We start from the raw sequence: 24,876 nt of genomic DNA on the forward strand, positions 1-24,876 counted from the left end.
TGTTAGACAGGCCGGCCTCCACAGACACAGCTTTGGCCCTGAATCCTCGTAACACACTGCTGAGCTTCAGCCTTTCTTCAACTGTGAACCGTTTTTTACCTCAAAAACAGTTTCAAGAAGAGTGTCTGTGCTGGTGCAGAATGCTTCTACGTGTCTTATCGTTCTTTGCAGAGCTCTGAGCAGCCTTATCTATGAGCTCGGAGACCAGAACATCAGACTCATCCTGAAGGCTGAGTGAAGGCTGAGGTCTGCCCTCAGGACATCAGGCCGATAGATACTTCTTGTTGTTGCTGTTACGTTTAAGAACAGTGTGCCCAGCTGTAGTTTTTCATGTCCAAATCCACAAACTGGTAGACAGTGCAGCTGTGTTTCTCCTGTTTCCGTGTCCACCTGCAGTCAGCCTGGTTTAATATGAACTTCGCTGTAGATTTTATCGAGACATACAAAATAAAAACAAATCATTTCAAAACATTTCTGCACTAAGATAAGATAAGATGACCTTTATTAGTCCCACAGGTGGGAAATTTGTTTTGTTACAGCAAAAGTGTCATGGTCCTGGGTCATTTTGGCCCAGCGTTTTGTGTTTCCTTGAAGTTCATTTTTGTGCCTTGTGTTTATTCTGATTTTGTATTAGTTTAGGGTTGAACCTGTAGTTTGGTGTATATTCAGCCCTACCTGTGTCTGTCCTTGGTGCTCTGTTCATGTCCCCGTGTTGTGTTGCAAATCAGTCTGTGTGTTTCCCGCTTTACTTCGAAGGCTCATGTTCTGGATTTCCTGTTCTATTCTGAAGGTCTGTTGTCATTGTGTTCAGCTTGTGTCCTCCGGTCCTCATGTGTATTAGGTTCAGCTGTTCTTCCCTCCTGTGTGTGATTACCTGATTACCTTGTGTGTGTATATTTAGTGGGTGTCGGTCTGTGTTCGTTGTCGGCTCGTCTGCATTCTTCTGTGTATCTCTGCGTTCTATGGTGTTCCTGTCTCTGCCCCGCACCCTTTTGTCTCAGGTTTGTCACTTAGTTTCTCCCAGTTTAGGTTTCCGTTTGTCATTACTCATGCTTCGTTGCCTGTTTTTTTTGCCACTGCCACCTCTGTAAATAAACGTCACTCGAATCATCAGTTTGCTGCATTTTGGGTCCTCCTTTTCCTCCACACCACACGGCTCACTCCGCCAGCCGTGACAAAAAGTGCAAAGTTATGTAGCAGAAATTAGAAAACACTGGAATGCAATAAAATAAAATAAAATACTATATACAATAGAATAAAATAGAAATACAAATGCTATATACCACTGAGTAAGAAAATACAAAAGTACAACTTCGTCAGGAGAAGAATTGTACAAGAATTGCACATATAGCAGTCTTATTGGCTTTTAAACCCAAAACACACTCTGCCAAAAATCGGTCCACCCCAAGGATCGGGTCCCCTGACACAAACAAATCATATTAATGATCAAGGAGCTGACCTCACTGCGCATTGTTCATTCAGTGGTGCTGGTTTCACTCATTATGCAAATGTCTTGTTTATAAGGTTGGAAACCTGCAGTCAGCTGAGACTGTAGAAGTCGACTGATGATGATGAAACGTTTCTCCCACTGAAAATGTCTAGATCAGGGGTCCCCAATCCCAGTCCACGGGGGCTGGTGTCCCTGCAGGTTTTAGGTGTGTCCTTGATTCATCACAGCTGATTTAAAAGAATAAATTGCCTTCTCAACGTGTCTTGAAGTTCTCCAGAGGCCTGGTAATGAACTAATCATGTGATTCAGGTGTGTTGACACAGGGTGAGATCTAAAACCTGCAGGACACCGGCCCTCGCGGACTGGGATTGAGGACCCCTGGTCTAGATGAACCTTTTGGGCTGTCCACGTTTAATGGAGTGACAATAAAGAAAAGTATCTATTTCAAACTTTTTCCTCATGTCTCTCATCCCCAGAGACCGATGTTGTTCTTTTTCAGGTTTCTGCAGGAGGATATTCACTAAACCTGGAGTGTTTTCAACTAAAAGCGATGCTGCTGTTAGTTTCAGAACCTCAGACTGATGGTGAGGGAAACAGAGACCTCCGAAATAAATATAAAAAGTATATATAGCATTAGAATATCGTTGCTGTTCCTTTTTTCGTACATAAACAGGCTTCGCGTTACTGTCTGTTGCTTCACCGCCGACGGCTGCCTTTGAGACCTTCGGACACAAAAGCAGAGTTATTTGTATTGATCTTCTTTAAGTGTATTGATCTTTAATCTTCTCAGCACAGCATGAAAGAGGTGGCAAAATGTTTTCTTGCACGTTTTCAGCCAATGCTGCACCACCGATTTATATGAATATCATATTTAACGCGTTATCGGTGGCTCCTTCATTGCTGAGTTCGTGATCGGACAGACTTCCTGTGTATTGTTGAATAAATATAGACAGGTTGCGATTTCATGTTTTTTTTAAATACATATAGATATATTACTATTTAATTATTTTCATGTGATTTTGTTTTAGGCGCTATTTGCAGCGTCATCGTGACGTTTGACGTATGAAAGTGCGTGCTGACGCTGCGTGGGGCCGTTTTCCCTCCTCGTTGACAAAGCTGTGCGGTGGATGTTGAGCTAAAGCGCTTCCATCGCTGAACTTTCTGACTCTGTAGCTTGGTCAGTGTGGACGGAAGGCAAACAGAGAGGCGGGTGTCACATTGGTGTTAAAGGTCAGTGTCTTTTAAAACGTTTCTTTTGTCTGTCTTAGTTTTGTTTTGCTATCGTTCACTTAGCCGCAAAGCTAGCTAGCTGCTTAGCATTAGCTTGACGCAGGTAACTCGTAACAGCGATTAAACTGCGCGCCTGTAAACGTCCAGGACAACGGTGAGTTTGTAACGGGGTAATATAAACCTTTACACCGTCCTCTTCACCGGGCGACGCAGCTGTTTGGTAGCTCGGTGTGTGTCGGCTAGATTCGCTGAGCTAACTTGTTGTTAGCGGGAGCGGAAATAATGCTACATGACTTCACCTGCGGTTTGGAGCTGGTTTGGTCTGGCTCGGACTCGCCCGGTTAGGAGCCGGAATAGTACCTGCTGTAAACCCGCCCAGTTTTTCCAACATTAACGTTTGTGTTTCGGATGTTTGTGACTAACCGGCGGATCAGCTCGGTTAGCCGCACGTGGAGGCGAATCGAGGTCGGCGAGAAATAAGCGATAGCGTGATAATGTGCTCACAGAAGTCATTAAAACAAGGGTAAGGGTAAACGCGTGCAGTTTCCGTCAGCTGGGGTCATTTTGTACCCGTGAAGCATTTAAAGAATTCCACCTTAAATGCTTCCTGACTGTGGATTCGTGGAGCGAGATGAAGATCAGAGGTTTGACTCATGTGTCTGTTTCCATCCCTGACAAAGAGAATAAATGAAAAACATGATATAAAACAAAACAACAAACCACAGCTGGAATCAACACCTGGCATTTCTTGTGTGTAAGAGGGTCATGAACCACAGTAAAAACAAGGTGCGAATATTGAATGAGTAAAGGTATAAAAGTCAGTGAATGTGTGATTTTCAGTGTCTCTGTAGGAGAAATGCTGTTGCATGTTCGAACATGTAGAAAGAGCTCAGAGTTAATTATCCAACACAAAGATTTGTTTTTCATCTAAAACGCATCAGAGCCGATGTGTCGTGTGTCAAATGTACTCGGAGGAGATCGAGAGCTCCAGAACACTTAACCTGCACTAAAGATGCTTTAGAACAGGAAGTGCAGTGATTTCTAATCAGGAGTGAGAGCAGTCGTTGTCCTTGTGTTCTCATCGTAACACTGTAGTCACAGGCCTAAATCACAGGATTGTGAGTACTGTTGTAATTAAATTCCTTCCCACAAACACTTGCTGAAGGGCTGTAGAGCTTTTGGTCCAAGCCTTGCAGCGGCTGAGTGTAAGTGTTGTTGTAGAGAGTAACACTGCAAATGCTGCGTCCTGCTGTTCTTCTGCCTGTAACAGCTGCTGCCTGTGCAGTTTAACAGCTGGATGGAGCTTCTGGTCTGAACCAGTGAGAGTGTAGTGTCACGGTTGGACACGCTCCTCTGTCGTCACGTCTGGGTTAAAAACAGAGCTCCGCATTTCCTCTGGTTCCGGCTCCTCCCACCATCCAAAGACGTGACACTATGAGTCATGCTCATTGGCTCTTCTAAAGTCCTCTGTGGATGTGAGGCTGAAGCCAAAGTTGTGTTTGTAAATGCGGTTTCTCAGAGCAGAAGCTGATACCGAACATTTAATTTGAGTGACGTCAGAGAAGTTTTCCTCCTGCTGTTCAGAAGGTTTTTCCTCAGCTGGGACACTAAAGTGTCTTTAAGGCATGATCTACGCTCAGTGTGTTACCTGCAGCAGTAAACCACACCCCCAAACAGACATACAAGCTAAACCTGAAAGATCCAGTGTGGGTTTAAGTGAAGCTGTTGCTCTCCATCAGACACCATCCACAAACACGGCAGCAGAAAACAGAAGCTGCACGTCTGCTGCTGCCTCGATCGGTTAGTCGACGGGACTGAAGATAAACGTTTGATCTAAACTGTACGGTGGTGTTTGTGTCCACAGAGACTTATGCTGTCCTGCTAGCAGGGCAAGATGTTCAACAAATCATTTGGGACTCCCTTTGGTGGCGGGGCGGGAGGATTTGGCACCTCGTCCACCTTCGGTCAGCAAAGTAAGTGAATTTCTTTTTGTACAGGAGCGTGAGCTCGATGCCTCGGGCGAGTCAGAAATGCCAAATATCCAAACTAATGTGGAAGAAATGATGAGAGCAGCACATCATTAGGATTTACACACACACACACACAGTTTTATTACGCTTCAGTTTGAATTCCTGAAGCGTAATAGAGATTCAAATTGACAAAAACAAAAGTGAAACGTCAGGAGACAGTCGATGTTTTCACTATTAGCAGACTGATCATTGCAACACGAGGGCCCGCAATAACGCAGAGACTAAATATCTCACAGATAGAAAAACGTAGTTCCCTCTGATAGAGGTGGACATGAATCATTGTGTCTTCATTTTGTCTCTTTTCTCCAGACACGGGCTTTGGGGCGGCGGGAGGCTTCGGCACGTCTGCGTTCGGGGCGACGACAAACACTGGAGGACTGTTTGGATCCACGCAGAATAAACCAGGTTTGTGTTTCATTCAGCAACAATGTTTGTGGTGCTTCAGTGTGCAGAGATGAGATTTTCCAACAACATCTGAACGCAGCTCGGCGCTGTCTCCGATGGAGTCATGTGGTTTTTCAGTTTTGCTTTGTTGATGCGTGATGGGCTGCAGGACTGCAGAGAAACTGTCGGTTCAAAGCTTCCTTTCTGCTCTCGGCCTGTTCTGTACAAATCCAGTAAAATGATCCTTCAGAGGCGGCTTAGTCATGAGGGGCGTGTCTAAAGAAGGAAAGCTCGTAAGTGCTGACCTGTCCGTGTTGCTCCTTCAGGTGGGCTCTTTGGGTCCAGCACGTTCAGCCAGCCGGCAACTTCCTCCACCAGCACCGGCTTCGGTTTCGGCGCAGCGAGCGGCACCTCCACCAGCCTGTTTGGCAACACTGGCACAGGCACCACCGGCGGACTCTTCTCCCAGCAGAACAATGCTTTCGGTGCCAAGCAAGCCACCTCGTTTGGAAGTGAGAACCCTCCAAACCCTCACTCTCGTTTTCATTAAAAACGATAAATCCCTGCAGCGACGACAACGAGAAAATCAGAAACCTTAAAGAACAAAAAGCATGTTTACAGTTTGATGTAAATATGAGAAAAATGACGTTGTTGTGGATTTGAAGCAGCTGCTCCGACTCTCCATCTGTTCGGCCTGTAATGACGTGAACTCTGTCTCTTCAGGCTTCGGGACGAGCACCAGCAGCAGCGGCGGCCTCTTCGGCTCCACCAACACCACCTCCAACCCGTTCGGCGGGGCTACGTCCCTGTTTGGAGGTTCGGGGTTCTCCGCCACTCAGCAGCCGGGAACGACCGTGAAGTTCAACGTGAGTGACTATTCTTCCCCTTTAATCGTCTTTCTGCTCCTCAGACACTAAACGTCTCACTGTTTTTATGCTCTGTGTTAAATTTGTTTTCCCTTCTTCAGCCTCCGACAGGAAGTGACACAATGGTGAAGGCGGGCGTGACAACGAGCATCAATACGAAGCACCAGTGCATCACTGCCATGAAGGAGTACGAGAACAAGTCTCTGGAGGTCCGTTTTCACTCGGCGGCTCTTAAACGCAGCCACTAAAAACTCAGTTTTGTTGTTTGACGATGTTGTTTCTTCCTCTCCCTGCAGGAGTTGAGGCTGGAGGACTACCAGGCGGGCAGGAAAGGCCCAACCAACCCGATGGCCCCGGGAACCGGCAGTCTTTTCGGCCAGGCCACGGCCACGCCCAGCGCCACCACCGGCCTCTTCGGATCCTCGGCTCCCAACACCAGCTTCTCCTTCGGCCAGAACAAGAGCACCTTCGGAGGGCGTAAGTAGCTGTGATGTAGAGCCCACAAACAATAAGAAGTGTTGATGACAGCAAGTGAAGTGACGTGCGTGTCTCTGTCTGTTCAGCAACTACCGGCAGTTTTGGCGCGACCACAGGCGGCCTGTTCAGTCAGCAGACCCAGCAGCAGGCCGGCAGCCTCTTCAAGCCCTTTGGTGCGACCACCACCGCCCAGAGCACCGGCTTCTCTTTTGGAAACACCAACACGATAGGACAGGCCAACACCAGCAGCATGGTGAGATTAGCTCCGCTTCACTGTTCCTGACACATCAGGTTGAGTTTGATTGCTGCTCATTTTCACACAATTTCACTCCTGCAGCCACAAAAAGTAAAGACTTGCAGGTGGAAACCAGCAGACTCGGCTTCACTTTGATTCAGTTTAGCACAGTTTAGTTTTCGTTTAGCAGCCAAAGCACACGCTGTCGTCCAGTGATGGGAATAATGGTGTTACAAGTAATGGTGTTACTTTTTTCAGTAACAAGTAATCTAACTACTTACTATTTCTATCGTTACAACGGCGTTACTGTTACTAACAAGAAAATGCAGCGCAGTCGCGTTACTGTTTTTCAAGAAACAGACGGTTGAAGCTGTGTTCAGCTGGTTCAGCATCTTATATCAGCTGTAGGGAAGTAGCTGTAAGTAATCTGGATGCTGCAGCTTTAAGCAGCTGCGCGCTCCTGCGATCACTTTCTGCCCGACGACCACTTTTTGGCACAACACCTGGAGCTCAGGGGGCAAAACAATCACATGCTGTTTGACTGAGGAAGAATAAAGTAGTCGTGGTAAGCCAATCACATGACCACTTCAAGATGACAAAGCAACACGGTGATATATACCACAGTCATGATAAATGTGTTTTTCCTCAATAGTTTCGTCACGTTTCTCTAAGGACAGCGCAGCGAGCACGCTCCGCCTATGAGCAAAATAAACAAAACAAAAACAGCCCGTTGGTGGAAAATGCACCATGTCGACCAATCAAAACATGATATGGCAACATGACATTTTGTGTGGCATCTTGTTGAATGCAGAACAGTTGATTGTTCTGTAAATGGTTTGAAATGGTTAAAAAAAAAAAAAAAAAGGTCAAAGGTAAATGGCTGCAAATAACTTTGTTTGCAAAATGTGTGGATATGATTTTAAAACTAACAATTTATATTTGCATTTTAAGTTATGAAATATGATCAATAAACATGTTTGGTTGTTACAGTAGAAAAATAACTTTTTCTACTTGGATCTTATGTTTGTCTGATGTTAGATCAATTGTGTGAGTACAGTCTGTCAAAATGAAAACATGACTGTAAATTCAGACACGTGAGGTTGTGCTGAAAAGGATGAGACCAAACAAAGTAAACAGTTTTTAAAGGTGAAATGTGGAGGAAACATCAAAACTAGTCAAAAATGGCCGATTATACCCTGGACCCAGAGGGTTAAACATTTTTTTATTTAATTTAAAGTAACGCAATAGTTACTTTACAACTAATTAATTACTTTTAGAATCTTGTAACTCAGTTACTTTTTTGAAGAAGTAACTAGTAGCTATAATGAATTACTTTTTCAAAGTAACTTGCCCAACACTGCTGTCGTCTCAGTTTGACTTTCAGCTGCCTCTGCGTTGGTGCGGTGCAGCATGTTTTCTCTTGACTCTGAAGCTGTTTGAAGTCACAGTGAGGTTGTTTGGATGTTTCTTCAGGGTTTGTTTGGGAACACGGCGGCGTCTCAGTCGGGCGGCTTGTTCGGCTCAGCGCAGACCAGCACCGCCACTGGTTTCGGGACAGCCACGGGCCTGTTCGGCCAAACCAACACTGGATTTGGGAATGTCGGCACTCAGGTTGGGATCAGAGCAGACCCATTATTGTGTGTGTGTGTGTGTGTGTGTGTGTGTGTGTGTGTGCGTGCGCGCCCCCGGCGTGCAGCAGCTCCTCCCCTCATCAGATGTTTCCTCATCAAACTCTTGTTTGTGATGGCAAACAACTCTGTGTCCATACAGTTTGAAGTGAAGCACAGTCTGATTTCAGTCTGAAGGACACGGCGCTTCGTTCGTGTCCGGCCTGTGTGCGTTTTACGATTGTATGCTCTGCTGTTTGTGAGGACAGTTTGATATAAAGAAGCAACGACTTATTCTTTATTCTATGAAAGCAGGGAAAGGGATGGATGATCAAATGCAGCAGGACGTGTGCTGCAGAGTTTCAACCACATTTACAACTAAAGATAGAAGCTCAATAACATAGATTTTAATGTCTTTACTGGCAGAAGTTAGCAAGTCTTTTAAAAACCAACACGTTTAAGCATCATCCATGAGCAGAGCTGCTGTTACTGGTGTGGATTAACAATCTGTGAACTCTGACCTGTTAACGGTAAAATAAATCAGCGATTATGGTGTTTCATAGTGAAGTGACAGGAGGACAAAACTGTAAAAAAATAACTTATCATTTACTGATCTGTTTAAAGCTGGGTTGCAGCTCAGTGTGAGAGTCTTACCCTGCACCCTCGCTGTTAGCTTCCTCCACACTGTTAGCGCCAAACATCCCAAACCACGAGGTTAAAGCAGAGTTAACGGGTGCGCCTGTTTTCAGGAGGATGCCTTTAATGACTCGAGAACACACACGCACGTAGGAAAATATTTAGTATACACATCCAGAAATGCATACACTATTATATATTGTACATATATTTATTAGTTTCAGGTTGGCCATTCTTGTATTTTGCTCGTTTGTGTTGTTGTGTTTGCACATCTCTGTTGCTTGTGGGGCTCGCACACAAGAATTTCACTCGCATGTGCTGTACCAGTGTGCCTGCACATGTGATGTGACAATAAAAAGTGATTTGATTTGATTTTGAACAAATATCCCAGAGCACGCGGGGAAGCTCGTGTATTTCCAGGCAGATGCTTCTTTGAGCACTCGCAGCTCTTTTGTAGTCCTGAGGCTGAGTTTAAGTTTGAGTGATAAGTTTCAGGTCCTTTACGTATCCTGTGACTTTGGCTTCTGCAGCAGAGTTTATTCGGTAACAAGACAGCCGGGTTCGGCACCACCACCACCAGTGCCCCGTCCTTCGGCACCACCACCGGCCTTTTTGGGAACAAGCCCACCCTCACACTGGGAACCGGAACCAACACCTCCACCTTCGGTAAGTCAGCTGAAAATATGTGACGATGTCAAAGTTTCTGCGCCTCCGGCTCTTCAGCTCGTCCTGTTTGATTGTCTGGCTGCAGGTTTCGGTGCAAACCCTGCTGGAGGAGGACTGTTTGGGAACAAGTCCACCACTGGAGCGCTGGGGACCGGACTGGGAACCAGCTTCGGAACAGGTAACAGACCCAGCAACGGTACCCAGTAACTGCCTTGTTGCTTTAACTAGGACACTCACCTCTGCTCAGTCAGCCAGAAAAAAACTAAACAGTCAGTTTGTCCACATCCGTGTGTCCAGCAGTCGGCCCCGGGCAGACACTGTTTGGCAACACTCAGAACAAACTGGGCACCGCGCTGGGAACGATGGGAACGTTCGGAACAACTGGGTTCAACAGTGGAACGAGCACCCTGGGATTCGGAGCGACGCAGCCCGTCGGTGAGCGGCCACATGTTTTAGAGATGAGGACAGATTGATGCTGTTAAAACGTCATCATTTAGTTCGTTCATGTTTGTTTTATGCTGCTGGTAAAGATGTGACTGTTTCACGTCCCCACGGGCACACGTGAAGCGTTAACGTCTTCTCATTTCCAGCCCTCACAGATCCCAATGCAGCGGCTGCCCAGCAGGCCATGCTCCAGCAGCAGCTCAGCGTGCTGGCGTACTCACCATACGGAGACTCGCCGCTCTTCAGAAACCCGCTCTCAGACCCCAAGAAGAAGGAGGAGGTAAGGGTGGCGTAGCCGATGAGCTCCAGCTGCTCATGTACGAAGTTATTTTTAAATTGTATCGAGATCCAAAGATGAGGATTTGCTTCCAGTTTTAACTTCACGGCAAAGAAGCCGCCAAACTCGAGCTTCTGCCCCACAGTAGGCTACGTCCACACTTACCCAGACAAATTTGAAAGCTGTGTTTTCATTTGAAAACGCTCCACACTTTTCAGTCGTCTTCACAGAGTTGTGCGTCCACATCGAAATGGCCAAAAACGCTGACGTTCCAGTGTTGCGCATGCGTGAAACGTAAGAAGATTCGACCTGCCTCATTTCTGTCTGCCGCTTATTTACGTTCCGGCTCTTTGAAAGTTTTTAAATGGACTAAGAATGAGGTGGAGTTGTTGCTGCGAGTAACACAAAAGTGCAAAGTTGCAAAGTGAGTGAGAATTTAAAGGATTTGAAGAAAAGCTCTCTGAAACACGTGCAGACTGATGTTGATCTTTAACAGGGCCGTCAAAACTGAGAGCAAACAAAACAACTGCTGTGTAATGCCCTCCGCTGTCTTAGTTTGTCACATGACTGCATCATATGACTAAAATGTGTCATTATTTTCGAGAAGGCTCCGGGTTTGCTGTCCACACTGCAATGCAAACACAGCGTTTTCAAATGTATTCGCTTCGGAGAGCATCTTCAAAACGCCTCAGTGTGGACGGGAGGCAAAAACGCAGAGGAAAAAGATGTATCAAACAAAAACATTAGTGGGAGTAGGGCTGCCACCAATCGTTGACTATCAAAATCGTCGACCATTAATTTAATAGTCGACGCGTCGTTTGAAGCTTTGTAAGATCCCAAAAGACGCAGGAATAAGTAGCAGGATTTAAGAGTAATAACGGACTGAAACAGAAGATGGCAGAACAGGCGTTTCCGCCCAGCACGCCGTGTAATAATTACTCACAAAGAAAACGGCGCCGTTACAACTTCTGTCTAAAAATGTATTGTTTCATACATCGTTAAAACACTCGACTCCAGCTACACGACGCCCAGCTGGAAACACTTCGGGCAAGTCGAGCTGCCCGAGATTCACAGAATTTACAGAAAATGTTACATTTTTGTGAATTATATCGTTATCGGACGATAGAAGTCTTATATCGGGAAATGAGATTTTGGTCATATCGCACAGCCCTAGTTGATGCCTATTTTAATGTCTATTAGTGCCTCCCTTCTGTCTGTGTTAGTGTCCGATCTGTACTTAAAATGACTTGTGTTGTTTCTCTGTATTACTGTGAAGCACTTTGGTGAGCCTTCAGGTTTTTACACGTGCTATATAAATAAAACTGTATTGTATACCATATTTTTTGCACTATAAGGTAGGGCTGTGCTGTTCTAACGTTTGAGTCTAAGGTTTATTTTTTAGCACCTGACGGCCCTTTTTTGCTTCTCCTCTGTAAACTCTCTGCATCCTCTTTCACGTGATTCAGTTTATTTTGAAAAGTCTCAACAGGATCTTGAGCTTTATTGTGAAAGGTTTATGTGGAACATAAACAAGTGGACATGCGATGCTGTTACTTTTGTTGTTGTTGCTAACGACAACGCATAAAAACAGGCGCTTGTCCGTCCGTAGTGTGGTTATATTAAATATAAGAGAAAGAGAGAACTTTAAGAAATGAATATAGCCACTACAGTGACATCAGAACCATGAAAAAATATTGCTGTGAACAGTTTATTTTGTGACACCACAAAACAAACGATAGCGTAAAATGAAACGATAGATGTTTTTATATCGTCATCCGATATACATCGTTATATGAACAGCCCTACTATAAGGCGCACTTAAAATCCTTTAATTTTCTCAGAAGTCAACAGTGTGCCTTATGTATGAATTCTGGTTGTGCTTACTGACCTTGAACCGATTTTATGTGGTACATGGTGCACAGCAATCAGTCAAACTGTTTTAGTACAACTTTGCTAAGCTACGAAGCCGCGCCACTTGATGGATTGTCGGAGCATTAGGGCTACCGTAGTCAGGAGCCTCGCTGAGGAATCTGGGTCCTAAACTCCGTTTACTTCTGGTCCCAAAGTCAAACGAACACTGCAGCATCACTAAGAGTTAAAAACTGTCTAAATTCTTTCATCTTTGACAAAATGATCAGCGTTCTGCTCCACCAGGTGTAACATCCAGGCATCCATGAAAACCGAATTTATTACATTTAACAGAGTTAGAAGTTAGCAGGAAGTTAGCTCGCTAGTTTCCACCTAAGCATGATATAGCATGTTCTGACTGAGATTTATGAAAAATTCAAACGTACAGCTCTGCTATCACTTCCAACATAAATGAAGACAGAAAACTAAACAGCAGTGACGTTTGTAGGGTTACTGAAGTTGGGCTAGCTGGTATATAATGATGTGCTACGTGACCGCTAGCGACACAGCTATGTTAGCATAATATAAATACGCTAACTTTTTTCCACTGGATAAAAGTTAACGTGAGGGTTCCCGATGGTCAGGGACAAATGCAGTCGCATGGCAGGATGCTGTAAAAGGACCAAACTTCAGCCAGGAGAACAACTGAGATAATCCATGATGACACCATCAACTTGTTATTGTGGTATAGTAAAAATCTCGGTTTAGTTTATACCGCCCACCCCTAGTTTCTTTTGCTGCCGTCACGGCGGTTTCACTTCCTCGCTGTCGGTACCTCGTCTAAACAAACCATTGGGAGGCTCCGCCCCTCACAGGTGACGGGAACGTAGAATTTATTACATAAAGTAATACAAAGCTGTGAGGTAAATTGAAATCTGCATCTCTTCTTTGTTCTGACAGCGCCTGAAACCGACCAATCCGACGGCTCAGAAGGCTCTGACCACGCCCACTCACTACAAGCTGACTCCGCGTCCTGCGACCAGGGTGCGGCCCAAAGCGCTGACGTCTTCCGGAGCCTCCAAGTCGCAGCTTTTTGACGGCCTGGATGACGACGAGCCGTCGCTCACCAACGGAGCCTTCGTGCCGAGGTACACCTCCGCTCGCCACGCAGCGGCAAAGTTAAATATGACTGTGCGCATGCCGACAGGTAACGCTGTCCGTTTCCTCCACAGGAAGAGCATCAAGAAGCTCGTGCTGAAGAACCTGAACAACAGTCAGTACAGCAGTCCTCTGAACAAGGAGAGCGACGACCTTGCCTCGCCGTCAGAGTACCCACAGAACGGACACAGGTCTCGCCACGTTCCTATTGGCTGTCACGTCTCTGAGAGTCAAGTGTAACATGACCGTAGAAACTGCAGCGCTGATTTAGGCGTGAGCCACTTTGACGTTTCCTTTCTCTCTCCTCCCCTCGCCATGTTCTCCTATTTGCAGCCACGTGGAGGAGGAAGAGGAGCAGCTGAGGAGGGTGGCGGGCCCCGGCAGGCGGGCCGACGACGACCCGGAGGTCACCCAGTTCTACGTCAACCCCATCGCCAAGCCAATCCCACAGGGCCGCGCCCACGCCAGCCTGCAGGACACCATCAGCGACCTGAACATGCACAAAGGCTCGAGGAACGGCCTCGAGGTCAGAACCAGAACAAACATCACCGCCTCCCCAAGCGTGTCGTCGCTAGCAGAGAACGAGCGCCACAATAACGTAGTTACGATATCGGACGATGAACTAGCAGCTGTGAGATTTAACCACGAACACGAAACTAACCGCCGATTTAAGTTGAGCTGCAGAATCAGCGGCACAAATAAATCAGTGTTCGAGTCCCGAACATCAGCTGAACAAATTAGAAACATTAATCCCGTTTTGCAGCTCCTTTTCTTCACTGCTTCTGAACTTTTACATTTTGCTGCCACCTAGTGGCCCGAGGCGGCACAGCACGCTAGAATCACGGCTAATTCTGAGCTTTTTGTTTTTTCAGCTGAGCAACGATGACGTGTCTGCGTCCTTCGGCGAGGAGTCTCTGCAGGAGGAGCGAGAGGAGGAGCAGCAGCTGTCCCAGCAGTCTCCGCACCCTGCAGGTAACTGAGCGTGCTCGCTGATTTCAGCTTCCGTCCGCATTTCCTTTGCTGGACGGTAAAAGACGCGCGTTTGCTTTCCTGTTTTCAGGCATCGTTCTGAATCGTGTGGGCTATTACACCATCCCCTCCATGGACGAGCTCGCCGACATGGTGGACGAAAACGGGGAGTGCATCGTGGAGAACTTCACCATCGGCAGGAAAGGTACCGCCTGCGCACGTGTGATGTCATACTTCAGTCGCACGCTAACAGGTTTGAGCTGAAGTCGGCTCTGATTGGACAGCTGTCTCACCGCTCTTCACCGATCTGCTTTTCCAGGTTACGGCTCCATCTTCTTCCCCGGCGAGGTGAACGTGTCGGGACTGAACCTCGACGAAATCGTCCACTTCAGACGCAAAGAGGTCATCGTGTACCCGGACGACAAGAGCAAGCCGCCGGAGGGGGAGGGGCTTAACAGGTGAGCGACAGGAGATGACGGGAAACCTTACAAACCAAAACGAACATGTCAAAGGAAAAAAGATTTCAGTTTAAAAACAAGCTAACTTACAGGATTCGTTCACCTCATTTTTCTAAAACTAAGGACGGCGCTCGCTGCTGGCCAGCGAGAAGAAAAATCCACCCTTCCCTATTGGTGGAAGAATTTAGCGTATCGGCCAATCACAAAATGATATGGCAACATGTGACATCTGGTTGTTTAGGAAGAGGAGGAAGTTTAGGGGACAGAGTTTTGAGATGTGTTGTTCAGCGTGTGAATGTGTAGTTAGTGTTTCGTTGTGTACTTATTGTTTCGACGTGCACAACAAAGCAGTCGGCAGCACCGCACTCTGAGGCGACTGCTGAATGTCACCGTTCTGCCAAAAAGCCACCGAAGGCAGATTATGATGTAAACACTGCCTCCAGGTGGGAAACAGGAAGTGATGTGCTCTTCTGTCCTGTGATGCTTTCGTGGAGTGGCACAAATCACGTGTGTGGCAGAACACGGAGTTGTTCTATAAATAGGTTTAAATGGTTAAAACACTTGAACTGCATTTTTAGATGAATGGATTTATGGAACTTGTTTGCATTTCAAGTCGAAACCATGAAAATGGTTTGTTAAACATGTTTGTGGTTGTTAGAGTAAATATTACTTTTTCCTACTTGGATTTTATGTTAATGTTAAAATGAAAAATGATACCAAAGGAAGCGAACAGTTCAACAGTAGTCGAAAACGTGCGATCATACCCTCGACCCCACAGGGTTAATCAACCTGTGGCGTTCTGCCTCTGCTTCCTGTCCTGATGTGGATCTGTGTTTTCGCAGGCGCGCGGAGGTGACTCTGGACGGCGTTTGGCCGAACGACAAGACGGCCTGCACCCAGATCAGGAGCCCCGAGCGTCTGAGCGACATGAACTACGAGGGCCGGCTGGAGAAGGCGTCGCGCAAGCAGGGAGCTCGCTTCCTGGAGTACCGCCCTGAGACCGGGTCCTGGGTGTTCGAGGTCAGTTTCAGATTAAAGCACGCTCGCTGCTCGCTGCTGTGGAGCGACACCTGTTGATCTGATGAACGTCAGCACCGTCCTCGTTCGTTGATGTTTGAATGTTTTCAGCAGGTTCAGATCCACAACACTTAGATAAAAATGATGGAGTCACTTCTGTTTGTGTGGTTCTCAGGTGTATTTGACTCCTCCCCCTCTTTATTCCTCAGGTGGCGCACTTCTCCAAGTACGGCCTGCAGGACTCGGACGAAGACGAGGACGTCCCGCCGAAAGCCGAAGCCAAGAAGCTGAAGACGCTCCCTCCCTCCCGGCTGCAGCAGCAACAGCTTCCCCCCTCTCAGCAGCAGGTGGCGCCACAGGCTCAGGTAGAGCAGCCCGCGCCCTCCCACACTCACCCTCCTCCTCCTCACTGATGCCACTGATTAAAGGAGCGCTTCACCCAATGGTGTGCTTGCAGGTCGATTTTAACCAGACGTTTTCTGTCTTTTGTTTTTTCATTTTAAAGTTTGAAACTTTTTGATTTTGATCATTTTCACTCGGAGCAGCTGTGCAGCGTCAGCGCTCTGCCTGATGTGGAACCAGTTCCACCAGTGGCTCTATAAAGTCACCACTGATTCGTGGATGCAGATTACACATGACCCTGATCTCGCATATTAATCATTTGGGAAATGTTGGACAAAGGCAGAACTGGCTCCACGGCGCCGCTGCGAGCGTGTGACGCTTTAAATCCTTTTACTGTCAGACGTTTATGAGTGAAGGAGTTGTGTGACATAAAGGTCAAAGGTCAGGAACGGAGCGCTCAATAAGGAGCCGACTTTGAGCTGCTGTAATGAAGTCTGAGAATAACGAGACGCATTCAGGAGTTTTACAGGATTAACGAAGGAAGTTCAGCGTTAACGATGACAGAAGGGCGAAGAATGTCGAGACAGAATCCAAAATATTTATATTCAAAGCAAAAAACTCACTTTTTTCTTTTACCAATAAACTGAGAAACAAGAACAGACACATCTCTTCATGTTCGGCGAGCGCTGCGCTAGTCCGAGCGGTTTCCAGAACTAAAGATCGCAGGCGCTCGATTCTCCGAGAGTCAGAAACAGACGACAGGCTTATCACCTGTGAGAGGGTCGCGAGGTGAAAGGTCGGGTCAGCCTTACAACCAGAAGCCGTGAAGTAGAAGAAAAAAAAAAAGGGGCGTTTCAGGGTCAGAGTTCTTCGGAGGATTTAAAGTTGTCAGTTTTCTTTGTGGCAGCGCCCGGGCGTCCAAGCGCCTCTCACTCATCTACGCAAACGTTTTGCTGTTTTGTGTTCTTGTGATGTTTAGACGCTGACAGACTGTTTGATCTTTGTAAACAAACTCAGTTTATATCATGAGGGAGATTTTTATAGAAACCTGATTTAAATTGTGACAAAATGTAACATTTCCTCGTTGAAATGAATGAAAACAAATAAAGTTAATGAAGACATTTGAACTTTGGTCTGTAAACTTTGTGTGAAGATGGTCGTTACTCCAGAGAGAAGCTCAGCTCTGATTGGCTGATAAAGAGGAGAACCCGCCTGTTTTATTCCCGCCTGGTTTGACAAAAATGTTTTTTGGGCTGTTTGTCGGTGAGCGCTCGGCTCGATTCAGAGATGGTTTTATTTTTACTCATCTGAACGTCTGAGGTTGGAACACGACCGAACACGGCACAAGAAGAGACGTTCAAACGTTTTGTCCAGGATCCGACATGAAGGTGTGTTAAAGTAACAAAACCACAGGTAACACATAGAGGCGGGGCCATCAGGTGGCACGATCTCTGAACTCCGCCCACATCGTCTATAAAGAGCACGCTCTGTAAACTCTGAATATGAAAACTCTTAGAAACAGCAAAATCACTGCCATGTCTGTTTGCCTTTAGGCCATCGCCATCATGGAGCACCAGGGCGGCGCCATCGAGCTCGACAGCGACATGGCTGACATCACCCAGAGCTTCCCGACAGAGAGCATGCTGGGAGGAGAGGAAGACTGCGACCTGCTGGCGTGCGAGACGGACACGACGATCTCCAAGCTCGGCGGTCTGGCCTCCTCAGAGCTCGACGGCGTATCTGCATCCGGCCACATAGCCTCTACACTGGGGATCAACCCACACACGCTCCAGGTACAGCTATGAGCTCCGCCCACAGGAAGTGCATCACAGGGCCTGTTGTTTTTTTTGTTTTTTTAAAGACCAAATGGTGAATAATGTATTATAACATTATCATACATAATGTTATATGAATGCAGTCCATGAATGTGTGACTGGCAGGAAATGGTTTTGGAGTCACGTGGCGATCCGCTCTGACCTCCTTTAGCAAACATGTTTAAACATGTTTCAGAGACGTGAGGATGCATCAGGGGGTTACCGAGGCAACCAGAGCCTTTTACTTCACTCTGCCGTTTGTCTGTTCAGTAAAATTGTCTCGTCTTCAGATCATGAAGGCGTCTCTGTTTGCTGAGGACGACGATGACAGCGACATGTTCCACGATCACGCGGCGATGAAGGTTTCCACGGACGTCTCGTCTCCTCGCCTCGTCCTGCCGGCCGCTCAGGGCCGACCCTCTGGTATGAAACGCTCGCTCCCTCACACGATGTTTCTCATCAGTCTGTTAACAGGCTTCAGTAAAAATGGCGGCGACGTAATCAAACTTCTGTCTCTCTGCAGTCGGCGGTCTCCTTCAGGCTCGATTCACCTCGGGCCTCTCTCAGCTGTCAGACTCTCCCCGCCCTCTCCTTCCTCCATCACGGCCGTCTCCAGCCAGCGTTGAAGCCCCCCGCTCTCTGCAGTGGGCGGGGCCTGGCCCGTCCCCCTTCACGCTGCCCTCCCGGACTCCGGAGCCTTCATTTAGGACGGTTGGCGTTCGGCGGCTCGGCGGCCCCGTCCCCCTCAAAGAGTCGATCACTCACGGGAAGGTTGGTGCTCAGGAGGTCGGCGTTTCCTCTGAAAACACCTCGAGTGCTCAAAGTGACGGTCACGTGTCACTGAGTCCTGTTAACGCTTAGAAATCCAGTTTAGAGGTCAGAGGTCAGAGTCTGTAAAGCATCATCTTCATGTGAACGGCAGGTTCTCCGAGAGGAGACAAGTTCTCCCCCTAAGCTCAAAGTCGGGCCGCTGTTTTTCAGGGAGGTTTACTCATGGACACCGGGCTGTTCGCCGTGCGCTCCTTCCGGGTCGGGTGGGGTCCCGGCTGGACGCTCGCACACTGCGGCAGCCGGCTGAGCTCGCCAACGTCCAAGCAGTTCGAGCACCAAGAACTGACGGCAAAGACTGACTTCAGCTTCCTGCCGAAACCTGCCAGGAGCAAACCGTAAGAGCCACGAACACGCCGCACGCCAACACATCAGCCAGGCTGCGTCTATAGTTACCATGACAACATGGCTCCATTATGTGAGGTGAACCGTACAGGCACATTTTCATCTGCCTGTACGGTTCACCTTGATGTAATGTGCCGTCGATCTTAAATGGTTTTACTTCCACGGCGCGCCCCTCCTCCTCGCCGGCGAGGAGGAGGGGCGCGCCCTCCACAGATCAGCTCCATTAAACTGCTTGATTTGGTTCTGCAGACTCACAGAAAGCCCCTACAAGGTAGTGGTGGAGCAGGTGGTGGGTCTGGAGCCTCCCAGAGGGAAAACCATTGAAGAAGAGGAAGATGAAGCGAGCCAGGCGGTGCTGCAGCGCCCCCTGGAGATCTGCCTGAAGCACAGCATCGTGGAGGTCCCCGACAGCTCCGCTTGCCCTGCGGTGCGACCACAGCCCGGCGTGGCGGCGCTGCACGAGTATGCCGAGTGGATCGCCGAGCTGAAAGACAGACGAGGCGACACTGAGCGTAAGTGATGACATCACAGCCGAAAGATGATGCGTTGGTGTTGGCGCCGGTTTAAACACTCTCTCTGCTGCAGCGCTGCTGGGGTACTGGGCCGAGGTCTGGACTCTGTGTGCGGCGCTGTGGGGCCGGCTGGGCCCCTCGGATCAGGAGGCCGAGGTGCTCAGCGAGTACGAGCAGCAGCTGGAGAGGAGGCGGAGCTTCTCGGCCTGGCTGTCCCGCGGTGCCTCCCACAGGGTGGAGGAGGAGGTGGCTTTGGCCGGGAAAGGTCACCATGTCGACGCGGTTTTCAGCTACCTGACGGGAAACCGCATCAGCGAGGCGTGCCGACTCGCCCAGAAGGAAGGTGAGGTTCACTCGCTCAAACAGGAAGTAGCAGCGATGAGTGTTGAATGTGGCGCTCAGTAGACACGGCGACACGTTTTCCCGTCTGTAATGAAACCTCCGACTGAACTGTTTGTCCGGCCAGGAGACCACCGTCTGTCCCTGCTGCTGTCTCAGGCCGTGGGCTCGCAGTACTGCAGGGACCTTCTCGCCCTTCAGCTCGCCGATTGGCACCGCATGCAGACCGACTGCTACCTGCCCGAGGAGCGACTCCGCATCTTCGCTCTGCTCGCCGGGAAACCGGTATGACGCCATGACCAGAGTCTATAAAGCTAATGTCACACATGCAGTATCTTCTTCTGTGGTGTTAGAGGTCGTCAGCTAACGACCTGAATTAGTTCCACCTTCTGCTGGTTTTGGCGCATCATGTCCTACCAGGAAAGAATCAACAGCGTGTAAAACAAGAAATATTTTCACGAGCTTCTCTCGTGGTTATTGTTCAGTGACTTCAGTCGTTGCATCCATGTTAATAATGCTTGTAAATCATAAAGCTGACGTCAGGGTGAAATCAGGGCTCCTGCCTGCAGAGATCTGCACAACCTCCACTCAGTCTTCAGCTGTGGTTGGATGCTGACGGTGTTCTGTGCAGGTGTGGCAGTCCACCGACTCTTTGGTGAACGTGTGCGGCGAGCTGGACTGGAAGCGCTGCGTGGCCGTCCACCTCTGGTTCATGCTGCCCCCGACTGCCTCTGTGGCCGACGCCCTCGCCAGATACGAAGCCGCCTTTCAGGTGAGCCGCCGCTGATTTTCTTTGACTTCATTTCTGACTGTCGAGCGTTCAGGTTACATTTACACTCGTAAAGCTTCGTCTTGTGTTCAGCAGAGGGCGACGGGTGTAGCTAGTGACCTGCTTGTGTTCGTGCTGATCGGTGATCGTTGTTTCTGTCCTGCAGGGCTTGTGTGAGGCGGGGAAGTACGCCTGTGCACCCCTGCCTCCATACCTGGAGGCGGAGCAGCCAGATCTGGAGGAGGCGTCCAAACGGCCTCTGTACGACCTCTGCTTCCACCTGCTCAAACTCTACAGCGACAGGTAACCAGGCTTCAGCCGCTGGTTGGGTAAAACGTGCAGAGCGCTACTTTAACGCTTCTCCTGTCGCCCTGCAGACACTACGGCCTGCAGCAGCTGCTGGAGCCTCTCGCCGTCACCTGGGAGCGCCTGGACTACCGCCTGAGCTGGCACCTGTGGGGCGTCCTGCAGGCGCTGCACTACACCCACCTGAGCGCCCCACGGCAGGGCCTCCTCCACGCCAGCTACGCCGCGCAGCTGGAGAGCGCCGGCCTGTGGCACATGGCCGTCTTCATCCTGCTGCACATCCCCGAGCACGCGTACGTTCACCGCGCCGCCAGCAGCTATGGCGTTTCTACAGCAGCTCGGCTCTGAGCCAAACAGGGCTCAGGTTGTTTTACGACTCGGAGCTTTGAATCCTCGAGTCTCATGGAAACAGCTGACGGCTCTCAGCTGTAGGCGTGTTGGCTCGGTGATCTTCAGTAACAGTCGAGTTGAACGTGATCGTTGCGCTCCGGCCCGCTTTGTTCTGAAGGCCGTCCTCACTTTAGATCTCAGCTCGTTGTTTCCTGTCTGATCTTCTTCTCTGCGTCTTCAGTCAGAGGGAGCGAGCTGTGAGGGAGATGCTGGCGCTGCACTGCCCCCTGCAGGAGACGGAGGACTCGGTCCGCAGGGAGCGCTTCCTGACTGAGCAGCTGCTGATCCCGGAGCAGTGGATCCACGAGGCCAAGGCCACCCGAGCCCACCGCGACGGCGACAGACACCAGCAGGCCCTGCACCTGTACCGAGCCCGATACTGGAACCAGTGCCACCGCCTGCTGATCCAGCACCTGGCCTCAGGTAGACCCGCCTGTTTGCACACGCGGTCTGAACCACGTCCTGCAGAAGAGTCAAAAACTTCGGACTCCTCTGATCTGAATAATTAGCATCATTACATGGTTACATTAGAGAGAATTAAAGTTGGTTCAAAAACACGATGAGCCAACAAGTGCTGTGTTTTTTCATTCATCAAAGTCTAAAAAGCTGAGGCGCTCGAGTCCACACATCACGCTATGTTTCATGTGTGAGATCAGTTTGCTGAAACTGAGTTCAGAGTCTCTCTCCCCCTCTCAGACTGCATCATCAACGATAACCACGACTACCTCCTGGAGTTCCTGGAGGGTCTGGCGCTCCCCGAGCACTGCGCCACCATCCAGGACTGGGACACAGCAGGGGGGGTTTACCTCGACTACATCAGAGTCATAAAGACTCTGCAGCACATCCAGCAGGTACCAAACACCTCTGAGTGTTTCTGATGCTCAGCTCGATGAGGGCGACTGTTCTTTCAAAGTAAAAGTACTTCATTATGATACTTATTGAAGTAGAAGCACAAACTTACTGTAAGTGTAAAAGTAGTGATGCAGTAGTTATAGAAACACGTTTTCAGCTCAGGTTTTTCTTTTCCTCACATCTCTGGCGTCTGCGGCGTTCACACGAGGCGATGTGATCGCAGCTCGAGCTCATTTCTGGTCGTCTGCATTAGAGCGATGAACACGAGCAGCATCGAGTCTCTGCTTCACGCAGCACGCCGTGGTTTCATCCAACAGTGTTTGGAGAATAAATCTGAAAGCAGGGCTGTAAAATGCTGTGAAATGTTGTAAAATGCTGTAAAGTCTTCACGTGTTTTTGTAACTGTTTCGTCCTCACGCCGAGTTTGATCTCGTGTTTCCGTCCTCGCTGTCAGATGGAAAACGCCGGCTACGAGCTGGAGCGTCTCTACACCGATGTGACGTCTCTCTGCAGCAGGATCGAGCTCCTGCCCTGCCGCACCGCTAAAGACCGCCTCGCCCAATCAGGTAAGAGAACAACTGCATCTTTGTCCTGATTGGCTGATGTCAGACGGAGAGGAGGAGTGTGTGACTGAAACTGTCCAGGCGCGCAGTAGCTGACACACGCACACCTCTCTAACAGAAACGAGTAGTTTAAAGTCTGAACAGCTTCCGCAGCTACATCAGGTGATCTAACAAAGCCCCGCCCCCTGGTCCCCTCCCTTTCTGCAGAAATGGCGAAGCGCGTGGCGAACATCCTGCGTGCGGTGCTGAGCCTGCAGCAGGGCGATACGGCCGACTCCCTCAGCATCCCGCTCGCCCAGCTGGCGCCGCACATCAGCCGCCTGCCGATGCCCGAGGACTACACGCTGGAGGAGCTGCGAGGCCTCACGCAGTCGTACCTGCGACAGCTCATCGTCAGCCAATGAGAGCGCAGAGCGGGACGAGAAGCTTCGGCTGCTCAAACGTCTCGAAACTGACACCATAAAAGATGAGGCGAGCAGTGTGTGACCTTTAACCCCACGTCTGTCAGTCTTTTAGCTTGTGCTCAGATTTAAAACCAAACAGGAAGTGACACGAGATTTGCAGCAACATCAAGAAAGCAGTCAGAGAAAAAAGGTTCAAATACTTCCTGAGTGATCATCAGAATTTATTCTTCCTCACTTTATCTTCAATGAAATAAAACGAGCTCAAACGTGATGAAGGGCTGCTGCAGGTTTGACCCGCCCACCAGAGGCCGCTCCACCGCTGACGTTCCTCTGCAGGAGCCTCAGGCTGAGGCTGGAGATGATTTTTCCCATCAAACACCTTCAGTTTAATCGTTCAGGGTATTTGTTCTTTTCCATTCTTTCATTAGCTTCTCCTGAAACATCAGGATCATTTGATCCGACTCAAACCTGCTGACTTAAAGCCGACGAGTAAATATTAATAAACAGGAAACTGGGGGAAGAAACGGGAGCAGTTCAGAGTAAACAAAGCTCAATCTTTAACTTCCAGAAACGCTCCCCGCTGACAGCAGTCTCCTCCTCTTTGTGTTGGACTCGACTCGTTTGACCTCTGACCTTCAGAGAGCGGGTCGACGTGGTGTTTCCCCCTCGGTGGGTTTAGAAGCGGCCGTCTGTGTGTGATCACAGAGCAGGCGGCGGTGGATGTGTAAAATGTTGACGCTCTATTTTTGTAGGTGTGTTTCTGTGTGGATGTAACTCAGATCGTTAGTGTCGCAGCTTTAAAGTCAAGAGTTTCCTCCCAAAGCGAGCCGCCGGCCCGAGGTTTCGCTGTAATTATATAAATATTGTATATTTTTGGAAATCAAACGGGAACATCAGGTCGTTTTTATCCCTCGATTATTATCAGATCGGATGCAAAGTCTTTGGAAGTGAAACTCTGCTTACTCATTTATTTTTCTGTTGTAGATGAACGCCAACAATGTTTTTGGGTTTTTGTTTTTCAAAGTGAAATCGGTTGGACTGTTTGAAACTGTTGTTCACTCAGCGATGCTGCAGTGTGTGTGTCTGCTTGTTTTCCTCATGTTTGATATTTTTAATAAAGTCAAGTAGAAATAAACAGGTTGTTTCACATTATTGTTTTTTGAGCTCGGGATCAACTAAAGCTAGCTGGGAATAAACGTGCTAACAAAGCTAGCTTAAAAAACAAACCCAGCAGACACACGAGGTCATGAGTGAAGCAGTTTCACCTGCACAGGTCAGAAACAGACATTAAAGCCACAGCAGAACCAGAGTTGTGGGTTTAATGCCCGTCACGAGCGTGTCCCCCCGTCACGAGCGTGTCCCCCCGTCACGAGCGTGTCCCCGTCAGACTGACGTCCTCCGTGGAACCTGAACTCGCCACAGAGCTCGTTCTTTATTGGTCTCTGTGAGGAGCACAGTTTGTCCTGAGCTTGCGTGTGGTTGGTCAGGTGACGGCACCTCTGAAGAATGACCCCACAAACCAACCTTCAAATTAAACCATGACCAGAAAAACTTAGCTTTATTGTTTCAGACAGGAAAAATGTACAAACGAGTTGACGTGGCTTTGAGGCTGGAAGCAGCTGGAGCTGCCTCTGGAGCTGGATCGCTTATTCTTTTTGGG

The 24,876-nt window shown here is 48.7% G+C and overlaps 1 protein-coding gene across 3 annotated transcripts; it reads left to right on the plus strand.

The window, feature by feature from the left end:
- Positions 1–2,497: 2,497 nt before the first annotated feature.
- On the plus strand, positions 2,498–24,351 carry nup98 (nucleoporin 98 and 96 precursor). Of its 3 annotated transcripts, none has more exons than XM_086308025.1 (35): positions 2,498–2,680; positions 4,545–4,653; positions 5,020–5,115; positions 5,421–5,606; positions 5,818–5,960; positions 6,062–6,169; positions 6,257–6,437; positions 6,524–6,690; positions 8,146–8,283; positions 9,446–9,581; positions 9,667–9,759; positions 9,879–10,016; positions 10,172–10,305; positions 13,111–13,298; positions 13,383–13,499; positions 13,642–13,834; positions 14,181–14,280; positions 14,369–14,482; positions 14,597–14,735; positions 15,578–15,755; positions 15,962–16,117; positions 17,648–17,887; positions 18,199–18,331; positions 18,432–18,679; positions 18,890–19,074; positions 19,331–19,593; positions 19,667–19,936; positions 20,060–20,217; positions 20,564–20,704; positions 20,868–21,004; positions 21,079–21,300; positions 21,579–21,820; positions 22,094–22,248; positions 22,704–22,815; positions 23,020–24,351. In XM_086308025.1, exons 2-35 carry the CDS (start codon positions 4,575–4,577, stop codon positions 23,214–23,216), a joined length of 5,487 nt encoding a protein of 1,828 aa, XP_086164151.1. In that variant the 5' UTR covers positions 2,498–2,680; positions 4,545–4,574; the 3' UTR covers positions 23,217–24,351. The 3 variants fall into 3 exon arrangements, with proteins under 3 accessions (XP_086164151.1, XP_086164152.1, XP_086164154.1); XM_086308026.1 differs by having other exon boundaries at positions 9,882–10,016; XM_086308028.1 differs by having other exon boundaries at positions 9,449–9,581.
- Positions 24,352–24,876: the final 525 nt, after the last annotated feature.

The sequence above is a fragment of the Aulonocara sp. 'chitande type north' Nkhata Bay genome, linkage group LG10 (genome assembly GCF_057382095.1).
Source record: "Aulonocara sp. 'chitande type north' Nkhata Bay isolate Kocher_YH1m ecotype deep benthic linkage group LG10, A_spYH_male_GT1.1, whole genome shotgun sequence".
NCBI classification, from domain to species: Eukaryota; Metazoa; Chordata; class Actinopteri; order Cichliformes; family Cichlidae; genus Aulonocara; species Aulonocara sp. 'chitande type north' Nkhata Bay.

What these genes read in the sequence shown, in the direction of transcription:
- nup98 (XM_086308025.1), top strand. Translation starts at nt 4,575, where the DNA reads ATGTTCAACAAATCATTTGGGACTCCCTTTGGTGGCGGGGCGGGAGGA. An exon ending in GAGGGGGAGGGGCTTAACAG is followed by an intron (nt 14,736 to 15,577) that starts GTGAGCGACAGG and finishes GTGTTTTCGCAG; the next exon opens with GCGCGCGGAGGTGACTCTGG. An exon ending in CTCAAACTCTACAGCGACAG is followed by an intron (nt 21,005 to 21,078) that starts GTAACCAGGCTT and finishes GTCGCCCTGCAG; the next exon opens with ACACTACGGCCTGCAGCAGC.